Source organism: Bos indicus, chromosome 3 (genome assembly GCF_029378745.1).
Source record: "Bos indicus isolate NIAB-ARS_2022 breed Sahiwal x Tharparkar chromosome 3, NIAB-ARS_B.indTharparkar_mat_pri_1.0, whole genome shotgun sequence".
In the NCBI taxonomy this organism is placed as follows: Eukaryota; Metazoa; Chordata; class Mammalia; order Artiodactyla; family Bovidae; genus Bos; species Bos indicus.
This window is the reverse complement of record NC_091762.1, coordinates 42,445,648-42,456,314: the sequence shown is the minus strand read 5'-3', so window position 1 is coordinate 42,456,314 and position 10,667 is coordinate 42,445,648. Positions and strand designations below refer to the sequence as shown.

At 45.1% G+C, this 10,667-nt stretch overlaps 1 protein-coding gene across 1 annotated transcript; it reads left to right on the top strand.

Annotated features, from left to right (window-relative positions):
* The first annotated feature begins 5,158 nt into the window (after positions 1-5,158).
* S1PR1 (sphingosine-1-phosphate receptor 1) lies at positions 5,159-9,879 on the top strand. The gene is made up of 2 exons (XM_019956965.2): positions 5,159-5,520; positions 7,151-9,879. Exon 2 carries the CDS (start codon positions 7,317-7,319, stop codon positions 8,463-8,465), a length of 1,149 nt encoding a protein of 382 aa, XP_019812524.1. The 5' UTR covers positions 5,159-5,520; positions 7,151-7,316; the 3' UTR covers positions 8,466-9,879.
* Positions 9,880-10,667: the final 788 nt, after the last annotated feature.

Below are 10,667 nucleotides of genomic sequence, written 5' to 3'. Positions count from 1 at the left end.
TTGAGCTGGCTCTTTGCATCAGGCCAAAGTACTGAAGTTTAAATATGAAGAAATTAAAAGATCAGTTCAAATGGACCATAATCTGAACAGTAGAAGTTCTAGAAAGAGAGAATAGAGAAAATAAAGTTATCCAAAAAATAATTTCAGATGACTTCCTAGGAAAACACTTGGAAAACCAAAGTATATTGTTGTATAATTCTGGAACACTATGGAGAAAGAGAAAATTCTAAAAACAACCAAAGAAGACTAAATGTAGTCACATGAGGTTTTGATCAGAATAGATTTAAAAGTTTTACCAGTAGTACTAGAAATTAAAAGACGGGGGAATAATGCCTTCAAATTCTCAGGGAAAATTACTTACACTCTATTGTTCTGTATTCAGCCAAAATATTAGTCAAGTGTAAAAGTAGAATTTTTAAAATTGCAGGCATGCAAGAATTTAGAAAGCTTATACCACAAGCATGTTTCTTAAGGGTAAGTAAATTCAACATACTCCTTCAACATAGCAGAAAATCTATAGATACTGCATAAAATTGATAATCAAGAAGCAGAGGTATAAAATAGTGGACTTAGCTCATATAGCCATTAGAAGAAAGATCAATAAGATTCTAAAGTGGTTGGAAAGATTAGAGGGTCAGGGAGGAGGACTAATGCTCTTCCCTGTGAGTTTTCTAATTTTTTTAAAATGTGCATGTATTAATTTTATTAAAATAATTTTGTATTATAATCAAAAAGGAAAGCAAATGGAAAGATGGAAGGTGAGGTAATAAAAGCAATGAATCTTATAAAGATAGAGGTGGGGGGAGGGTGAAGTATTTACTGTAATACTCTTTACACACATGAAGCTCTTTAACCCTCACACTCCTGAAAGAAATACCATTATACCATTTTAGAGATGAGGAAACTAAGGCTCCAGGAAGTTAAAGGAATTTGCCCGAAGTCACACAGCTAGGAACTGGCAGAATTAAGGCTGAACCCAAGTCTGTCTGGTTCCAAAGCTCAGTCATATTCCATTACATAGTTCTGAATATTGGCAAACAGAAGAGAAAGATACTGGGACCTAATATGAAGGGAAGACGGTAAGTTTTGAGTAGAGGAAACACACGAATATTAAGGTAAGTTGAAAGTGAAGAGTCGTCAGAGGGCAATAATTGAAAGTACAGAAGAGAGAAGGAATAATTTATCCAAGTTTTAGATAGTTGGGCTTCCCAGGTGGCATCATTGGTAAAGAATCTGCCTTTCAATGCAGGAGACATGAGAGATGCAGGTTCAACCCCTGGGTCGGGAAGATCCCTTGGAGTAGAAAATGGCAACCCACTTCAGTATTCTTGCCTGGAAAAGTCCATGGACATAGGAGCCTGGCGGACTACAATCCATGGGATCAAAAAGAGTTGCACACAACTAAATACACACATACTGATGGCCTATGCAGATTTTACCTTAGAAAATTAGGGGAAAGCAGCATGGTGATATAGGCAGGAGTAGAGTTGTGGAAAGGAGGTAAGTGTGGGTGAAATTGTTATCAAACTGGAATTTGTAAGTCTGATACTCTTTTTCTCGGTGAAGTAAGAGTTTAGTTATTCTCCTAGGACCAAATGAATAAGGAAAGGGTTGGATCTTTGCAGGAGACTAGGGGGAAGAGTGAAATTGGAAAATGACTGGAGCCTTTAGGAAAGAGAGTAGGGTTGCCAGATTCAGCAAATAAAAATACCACTTGCTCAGTGAAATCTGAATTGCAGATTAAAACGACATGATTGTTTCAGTATATGTCTCAAATATTGCATGGTATTTTTTTTTATATTCTTTTTTTTTTAATTTTATTTTATTTTTAAACTTTACATAATTGTATTAGTTTTGCCAAACATCAAAATGAATCCGCCACAGGCATACACGTGCTCCCCATCCTGAACCCCCCTCCCCCCCCCTCCCCACACCATCCCTCTGGGTCGTCCCAGCGCACCAGCCCCAAGCATCCAGCATCGCGCATCGAACCTGGACTGGCAACTCGTTTCTTACATGATATTCTACATGTTTCAATGTCACTCTCCCAAATCTTCCCACCCTCTCCCTCTGCCACAGAGTCCAAAAGACTGTTCTATACATCAGTGTCTCTTTTGCTGTCTCGTATACAGGGTTATTGTTACCATCTTTCTAAATTCCATATATATGCGTTAGTATACTGTATTGGTGTTTTTCTTTCTGGCTTACTTCACTCTGTATAATAGGCTCCAGTTTCATCCACCTCATTAGAACTGATTCAAATGTATTCTTTTTAATTGCTCAGTAATACTCCATTGTGTATATGTACCATAGCTTTCTTATCCATTCATCTGCTGATGGACATCTAGGTTGCTTCCATGTCCTGGCTATTATAAACAGTGCTGCGATGAACATTGCATGGTATTTTATCTGGCAGCCCTTAAAGAGAAACATTAAAGCATGCATATGCTTAGTCGCTCAGTTATGTCTGACTCTTTTCAACCCCATGGACTGTAGTCCACCAGGCTCCTCTGTCTGTGGGGATCTCCAGGCAAGAATACTGGAGTGGACTGCCTTGCCTTACTCCAGGGGATCTTCCCAACCCAGGGACTGAACCCAGCTCTCCCAAAGCATGCATAAAGAACAGCAAAGCTGCTTTGAAATAAGAAGTCTGGAATGGATCCACCTCAATGTAATGGGCATCAGATGGTAAGCTCAGTGTGCGGGGAAGAAGGTAGGAACACTGGGCTTATCTTCCAGGCAACAGTTGAAAGGGAGCTGGGCTAACAGCCAGGAGATAGCTTGAGGGGACAGTACTTGGGGCCTCTCATGAGAATGATGGGAAGAGACAAATGTGGGTACCAAACTGGCAGGGAAGCCATTACGGCAAATCACTGTGACTGCTTTCTAATTTTACCTGAATGCTCACCTACATTTTATATCTCATAGCTGTGCACTAAGGATGAATATTGCTAAGTAATCATCTGCAAAGTATTTGAACTCTTCTAAATATTGAATCAGTATTGAATGTTGTCCTCCAACAGTATTCACGAAAAAAGGACTGACTTCCCCCACATAATTCTTTGACATGGTTGAGGTTTATTGTGGTGGTTTGGGGTAGCGGTTAAGAAATCAGCAACTTGTCTATGGTCAACGCCCACGCTAACCAAGTTGCTTAATTTGTTTGAGACTCAGTTTCCTTGTTTGTAAAATTAGGATTTTAATAGTACCTATCTTGGAACTTACCTATGGTCCAGTGGTTAAGACAGTGCTTCCAATGCAGGGGGCGTGAGTTCCATCTCTGGTTGGCAATTAAGATCCCACATGCAGCATGGCACAGCCCCGCCACCCCCACAAAGACAAAAACAAAAAACACAACCCAAATCCAAACAAAAAAACATAGTACCTAACTTGTGTTAGGATCATGATAAGTAAAGGTAAGGTAAGGATAAAATGTGTTAATATGTATGAAGCTTGATAGTCAGGAAATAAGTGGTTTTAAAGGACTTTCATTGTCAGACAGTTGTATACATACAGAACCCCTAAACTGTTTACTGAAGGCATTTGACATGGCATTTGAGTTTTCAAACCTAGCTCAGCGATACAGTGGTTTAAACTGTGTGACATTTCCTTCATCAACAAAATGACCAACAACATTTGCTTCACAGAGCAGTAGTGTTAAATTAGATAATCTACCACATGCCTGATATAGTCTGGGTGTACCATCTACTTTAATTCTTTTCCCTTTAAAGAACTCATAAATTAGTAGATGGGGTGAAGTTTGCCAAGTCCACACATTATGTTGTGCTGAGCAAACTCAATATATCATACCTTTTAAGAGAAATACATCCTCAAACCCAATCAGAGTTTATTCTAGAGGACCGTTATCTTGGTTTCTATGTCTTACGAATTTACTGTTGTTGAGTTTGAGGGTGTGTGCTGGGCCCATGGCTGTTGAAGAGAGCTTTTGGGCAAACTATATACTAACTGTCATTTGATTTTTTTTTTTTTTCCTTTGCAAAGTCATAAGATCCCAGAAGCCAGGAGTTGTTGTTTATTCATTCAGCCTCCTTCTGAGTCATTCAGGTACAGGGTGTGACTGTACTGTGTTAATTGAAACTTCACAACGGAGAAGTTTTGCGTTCACATCTGCCTGGATGGGAAGCCAGTGAGACCAGAGATTGGGTGGAAACCGTCTTGCAAAGCTACACGCAGAAGGGCAGGGCAGAAGGGCCCTCGGTTTACCACGTAGGTGGAACTGACCAAGGCCGACTCTCAGTCTCACATTCTGAAGCAGCATGCAAGTGAAACGAAAGAGTGGGCGAGTTGTGAGCACCGAGGCTGGGCCTCCGAAGTAGAAAGACAGACAAGGGCGCCGGCCCCAGGCTGGGCAGCTGCCGGTCCTAGGCTGGTCCGCGCCGGGTAGCCCTTTCTCTTTGGAAACTCCTGAGCTGCCCAAGCTGTTTAAACTCTCGGGCCCCAGCAGCTGCCCACCCCCTCACAGACCTCACCACTGGCTAGAATCTGGGACACAAGGCCTGATTTTGCGCCCAGTTGAGTGAGGGGAACCCCCACACAACACCTCGCCCCCAGCTGGCCCATTTCACTGTGCGCCCCGCGAAAGCCACTTTCTGCCCCTCAGACCGCAAGTTTTGAGGCAGCAGAAGGATAAAGGTGAGGGAGGGAAGTGAGCTGAAGTGGAGGAACCTCCCAGGCCATTCTTCTACCCGGGCTGCATGTCTCCTCCATCCTTCTGGCAGCCCTTCCCAGCATCTCGTCCCCAGGAACACGACCGGGACTCGCGGGGTCGCGGAGCTGGTTTCCCCGCCTCCGCAGAAGCGCCTGAGGTCCGGGTGGGGGTGGGGGTGGGGGCCCGGAGCGCCCGGCCACAATCTTCAGACTCCGATCCCCCACGGGCTGCGGGGTTAGGGGACCAGAAAGGCGCACTAGATTGGCCAGGCCGTCCTCTGTCTCCTAAAACTCTTCTTGAGAAAAGTTTCCAGAAGCGCGTCACCTCCCTTCTTTTCTAAGGCTGGGGAAAACGGTCTCCACCGCCAGGGAGCGGCGGATAGCAGGGCGAGGGCCGTGATTTATACATTTAGAGTCCAGGGGGCACCAGGCTCCGCCCCTTTCTTTTTTTTTTTTCCCCCTTTCTTTTTTTGGTTCCCTTGGGGAGGAGGGGTTCTTTTTTGTCTGTGTGTTTCTGCCGCAGATCTTTCCTGGACAGTGAGTCTCAGCTGCACAGATCCGGCGGCCCCCAGGCGCGAGCGGAGGGGCATGGGGGTTTGAGGCACTCAATCCTCCTCATTTCTTCCTAAAGAAACCACTCAGCCTCAGCGGGGCGCTCGGCGACTTCAGCTAACCGGTCTGCCCGGCCACGGCAAGAGCGTTGGCCATTGGAGTGTGCGGCTGCGGAGGGAGGGGATCCCGACTCGAGTAAATTGAGAGCTCGACGCAGTCAGTCCCGGGCAGCAGCAAGATGCCGAGCGCGCAGTGCAGACCCGGAGCTCCGCGAACGCAGCTGCGTCCCGCCTGAGCCAGGTAGGGAGTGAGCGCTGGGCAGGCGCGGACCCGGGCGCGCGGGGGAGCATCGCGGCCGGAGGTCTTCAGAGGCAGAAACAAAATTTTCAAACCGGAGAGAAGCAAAGCAAACACTTTTAAACCATCCATCTCTGGGTGCTGAGAACAAGCATCTCTGGGCTACTCAGGCGCCCAACCGGATCGGATTGTTCTGGGCTCACTAAAAAGTTTGGAAAAGTGTTAAGTCCTCTTTGTAGAACCATCTGGGGTTGGGGGATAGAGGAAGCTGCGGTGGGTCAGCGGAGTGGGAGGGAAGGCGCTTATTTTGGGCAATCCTATAGACAAAGACTGCGGGAGATGAGATAAGGGCTTAAACTTGCCCTGCGAGCGAGCCGGGTGTGGAATTAGATGGGGGGAAACGCGGAGCTACTGGGCGCCGAGCAGCCTCTGGGTCCCGGGAATTGCTGTGGTCTTGAGAATTCCACTTTTATCGCATTTGCTACCGTGAATGTCACCCTGAAACATTTAAACAACTTATGGGTAAACTGCTCACACGTGCCATGTTTCATCCCCTCGACACTTTGTAGTTCTCTGAGACGAGGCAACGTATTGGGGGAGGGCAGTAAATAAAACTGGCTTAGCAACGAACCGCTAGGCTTCTGTTTATATGAGTTTCTGGAGAGTAATTTTGCATTCGGAATTTGAAACGCAGTGGCGTGTATTTTTAGCGTTTGTAATTTAATTTTTTGTATGCATGTTTGGGCTATATCCACAGTAACTAAAAATACTCCTTTTGCAATCAATGGGTGTACGAAACTTCTGGGATTTATTGCAATAGCTTATGAATGATTTTTACTGAGTACTTTTATAGTTTCTTGCACTGACTTGCGCGGAAAAAAAAAAAAGAAGAAGAATGAAAAGGCAGTTGCTTCACGGAGGCGCTAAAGCTTTCCTGTTTACCGCAAGGCCAGGGCGGGCTTGGCTGCCCACACTGTGCTGTGCCTTCGGACCCTAAGCACACCTGCTCCTAGAGATTATTAATAGAGCCTAAAAAGTGACTTACGCTTTCAAATGATTTTCGTGCAAATCTAACTTCTTGCATGGCAATTAGGAGGTGGTTTTAGCTGGGTAGTGCCGGAGCACAGAGGTGTGCGTCTCACATTGGAGATTTGGTCTCTTCGAAGGTGTGACTAGGGGCTAGTTTTTCTACTGGAGCTGGAAACCTGGTGGGAGTGGGGACAGCGTTGGGAAAGGTGGAGGTGTGTGTGTGTGTGTGTGTGTGTGTGTGTGTGTGTGTGTGTTGAGGAGGCAGGAGTGGAATTAAATGGGGCTCACACCTCCAGTTTTCCCATTTCCATTTGAGTGTATGTAGTAACCATAGGGGACGTTTTCGTCTTGTCGTCGAATCGGAGTTTTCCGTTTGGGTAATTTTTTTTTCTCCTTTCTTTCTCTCTCTCACCCTTCTTCCTTTTTTCCCCCAAGAAATGAGAGTTTGATGTTTTTTAAAAAAATCCTTCCCCCTGCACTCTCCCCAAGTTTCCTTAAAACAAATCAACAATAAGAAAACTGGAGCAATGCCTTTGCTAGAATGAATTACGCCAGTGTGCTGTGGCTTTTCCCCTGACTCTCTGCTGTTTGTGATTTGTTTAAGGCTGTGGTTTCCGAGGCCCTCTCCAGCTAAAGAAAACCTGCACACACAAAAAACGCCTGGATCTCTCTCCGTGAACCACCCCGGCTGCCTGTGAAGGCTCGCTCCGCCTCGCCCTCTAGCGTTCATCTGGAGAAGCGCCGCCCCGGGTGTCGGGACCGTGCGCATCATGGGGTCCACCCGTATCCCGCTGGTCAAGGCCCTCCACAGCCCTGTCTCGGACTATGTCAACTACGACATCATCGTCCGGCATTATAACTACACGGGAAAGCTGAAGATCAGCGCGGACAAGGACAATGGCATTAAACTGATCTCAGTGGTGTTCATTCTCATCTGCTGCTTTATCATCCTAGAGAACATTTTTGTTTTGCTGACCATCTGGAAAACCAAGAAGTTCCACCGACCCATGTACTATTTTATCGGCAATCTGGCCCTCTCAGACCTGTTGGCGGGAGTGGCCTACACAGCCAACCTGCTCTTGTCTGGGGCCACCACCTACAAGCTAACCCCCGCCCAGTGGTTTCTGCGGGAAGGGAGTATGTTTGTGGCCCTCTCGGCCTCCGTGTTCAGCCTCCTGGCCATCGCCATTGAGCGCTACATCACCATGCTGAAGATGAAACTCCACAATGGGAGCAACAGGTTCCGCTCCTTCCTGCTCATCAGTGCCTGCTGGGTCATCTCCCTCATCCTGGGGGGCCTGCCTATCATGGGCTGGAACTGCATCAGCACGCTGCCCAGCTGTTCTACTGTGCTGCCGCTCTACCACAAGCACTATATCCTCTTCTGCACCACGGTCTTCACTCTGCTCCTGCTCTCCATTGTCATCCTATACTGCAGGATCTACTCCTTGGTCAGGACTCGCAGCCGCCGTCTGACCTTCCGCAAGAACATTTCCAAGGCCAGCCGCAGCTCTGAGAAGTCGCTGGCACTGCTCAAGACCGTGATTATTGTCCTGGGCGTCTTCATCGCCTGCTGGGCACCACTCTTCATCCTGCTCCTGCTCGACGTGGGCTGCAAGGTGAAGACCTGTGACATCCTCTTCAGAACGGAGTACTTCCTGGTGTTGGCTGTGCTCAACTCTGGCACCAACCCCATCATTTACACTTTGTCCAACAAGGAGATGCGTCGGGCCTTCGTCCGGATCATGTCCTGCTGCAAGTGCCCCAGTAGAGACTCCGCGAGTAAATTCACACGACCCATCATCGCGGGCATGGAATTCAGCCGCAGTAAGTCAGACAACTCCTCCCACCCCCAGAAGGACGATGGGGACAACCCAGAGACCATTATGTCTTCTGGAAACGTCAACTCTTCTTCCTAAAAGGGGAAACTGCCGACCCATGGGGAGTGTTCTTGCATGGTCACCCACCACCCCAGTGTTTGGGGAGAAAAAATAAAAACCAACCAAGCCTCTGTGCCTCCACTGCTTCCAGGGAGGAGCTGTCCGAAGCCAGAGGGAGGGAGAAGGAGCACAGAACAGTCTGGTAGTGCCTGGAGTTGGTGGGTAGACTTAGTTCCTGTGAACAATGCACTGGGAAGGGTGGAGATCAGGTCCTCGCCTGGAATCTATTTCCTCCCCTTGCCGGAGTTTTGATTTTGCACTGAGCCAAAGGTCTAGCATTGTCAAGCTCCTGAAGGGTTCGTTTGGCCCCTCCTCAAAGACTAATGTCCCTGTGTGAAAGCATCTCTGACGGGAGCTTTGAGGAGATGTTTTCTTTCACTTTAGTTTCCAACGCAAGTGAGTGTGTGCACTTCTGCTTCGCTAGGTATGCTCTACATACCTACTACGCTAGGCATCCCACCCTCCCTTCCCCTTCACACCCCTCCTCAGAATACCTTTACTTTATATTTTAACTACCTGGCACTCAGAGCTGGAAGTGTGGCACAGTCTAGTCTTGAGCATATGTAGCAGGTAGGCTGCATCCAGCAGGTAGACTGTGGTGGAGATGGTTTGGAGCTGGAAAGCAATTTTACTTGCTGTGTGGCCAAAGTTTCCACGTAAGCTGGATGAGTGTTTTTGAATTTAATTGCAGTCACTTTAAAAAAAACAAAACAAACAACCTTTGCAATGAAATGTGTTGCAGTATTATATCCATCGTGGCTGAAATCTGCATAAGGAAGTCCAATTTATTTAAATGACATCAGCCAGTATCCTTAGTGTCATAAGAGAAACAAACAAGCAAAAGAAGGTGAAAACTGACTCGGGGTTGGGGGGTGACTTTGTAAACCAAGAGAGGTTTTTTTTTTTTTTTTAATTAGTTTATCTAACAATACAACATCTATCTTTGGCACTTTTGTTGATGTTTCTTTCAGAGTGTTGTGGGAATCATTTCAACCAACAGGATGGCTGTATTTTGTTGTGTTAAAAGTACTTTGTGTAATCTTTGAATGTATTTGTTTCAGCATTTTATTGGATTTTCCTAACCTGTGTTAACACCATTGAATGTGTATTTCTTCAGAAAATACCATCTTCTTGTGCCCTTAAAAAGCATTACTTTAACTGATAGGGAACATGACAAGGTTTTCAGTACATTAAGTAGTTAATTGAAGATGTGTATAAATGTCACAAAGAATAAAAAAAAATATTGGTGTCTGTTTAGTATGGTTTCCAGTGCAATTAAATCAAGAAATGTCTTTTTTTTAAAAAATAGTATTTAAAAGGTTTCTGACAATGTGGATCGTTTTGCACATAGCTTTATCAACTTTTAAACATTAATAAACTGATTTTTTAAAGATTCTTTGGTGAAGAGCATTTTTAAAAAATAATTAGTAAGACATTCTATCTGACTATGTGCCTCTTTAGAGTTAAAGTTAAAGGCAAATTTCTGTTATTCTTCATGGGATTTTATCTTGATAAACTAGAGAGTGGAAAAAAAAAGTGTGGTTTGTTTAGAAACCACTCTTTTTCAGGAAGAGAAACTTCAATAAGTTAACACTGAAGAGTAGTAAAGAATGAGATGAAAACCACCAACCTCTAAATACCACATTGACAAGTAAATGTAATTGTTTGAGTTAAATGACATTCAAGCCCAACTAAATTAAGTATCAGTGGTCCAGTGGTTAAAACTTGCCTTCCAATGCAGGGAGTGTGGGTTCGATCCCTGGTCGGGAAGCTAAGATCCCACATGCCTCTTGGCTGAAAAACAGAAAACAAGAAGCAATAGTGTAATAAATATGTCTAAAAACATGGGTTTTAAAATAAATGATGTACAACAATATCATTGTTAAGTTAAATTATGACACTAAGTTAAATTATGACACTTTGGTCAGTTCACACCCATCCACAGAAGTTTATATTCTTGGCTTGCCACCAGCATGCTTGGGAGGTGGCGGTATGGCTATGGGAGATACTGTTAAATTACTTATTTCTTTCAGAAGACTGTCTTGGCTTCTCCCAGTCTACCAGCTGAACAATATAAAACTATTCAATAGCGATAAAGTAACAACTTGTAGAATCTTGGCTGAATAGCATACACTTTTTTTTGAAAAATTTTGATTCATACTGTCTGAAAGCTTTACCATC

Excerpts from the sequence above, each read along its gene's own strand:
- S1PR1 (XM_019956965.2), top strand. The coding sequence starts at position 7,317 with ATGGGGTCCACCCGTATCCCGCTGGTCAAGGCCCTCCACAGCCCTGTC.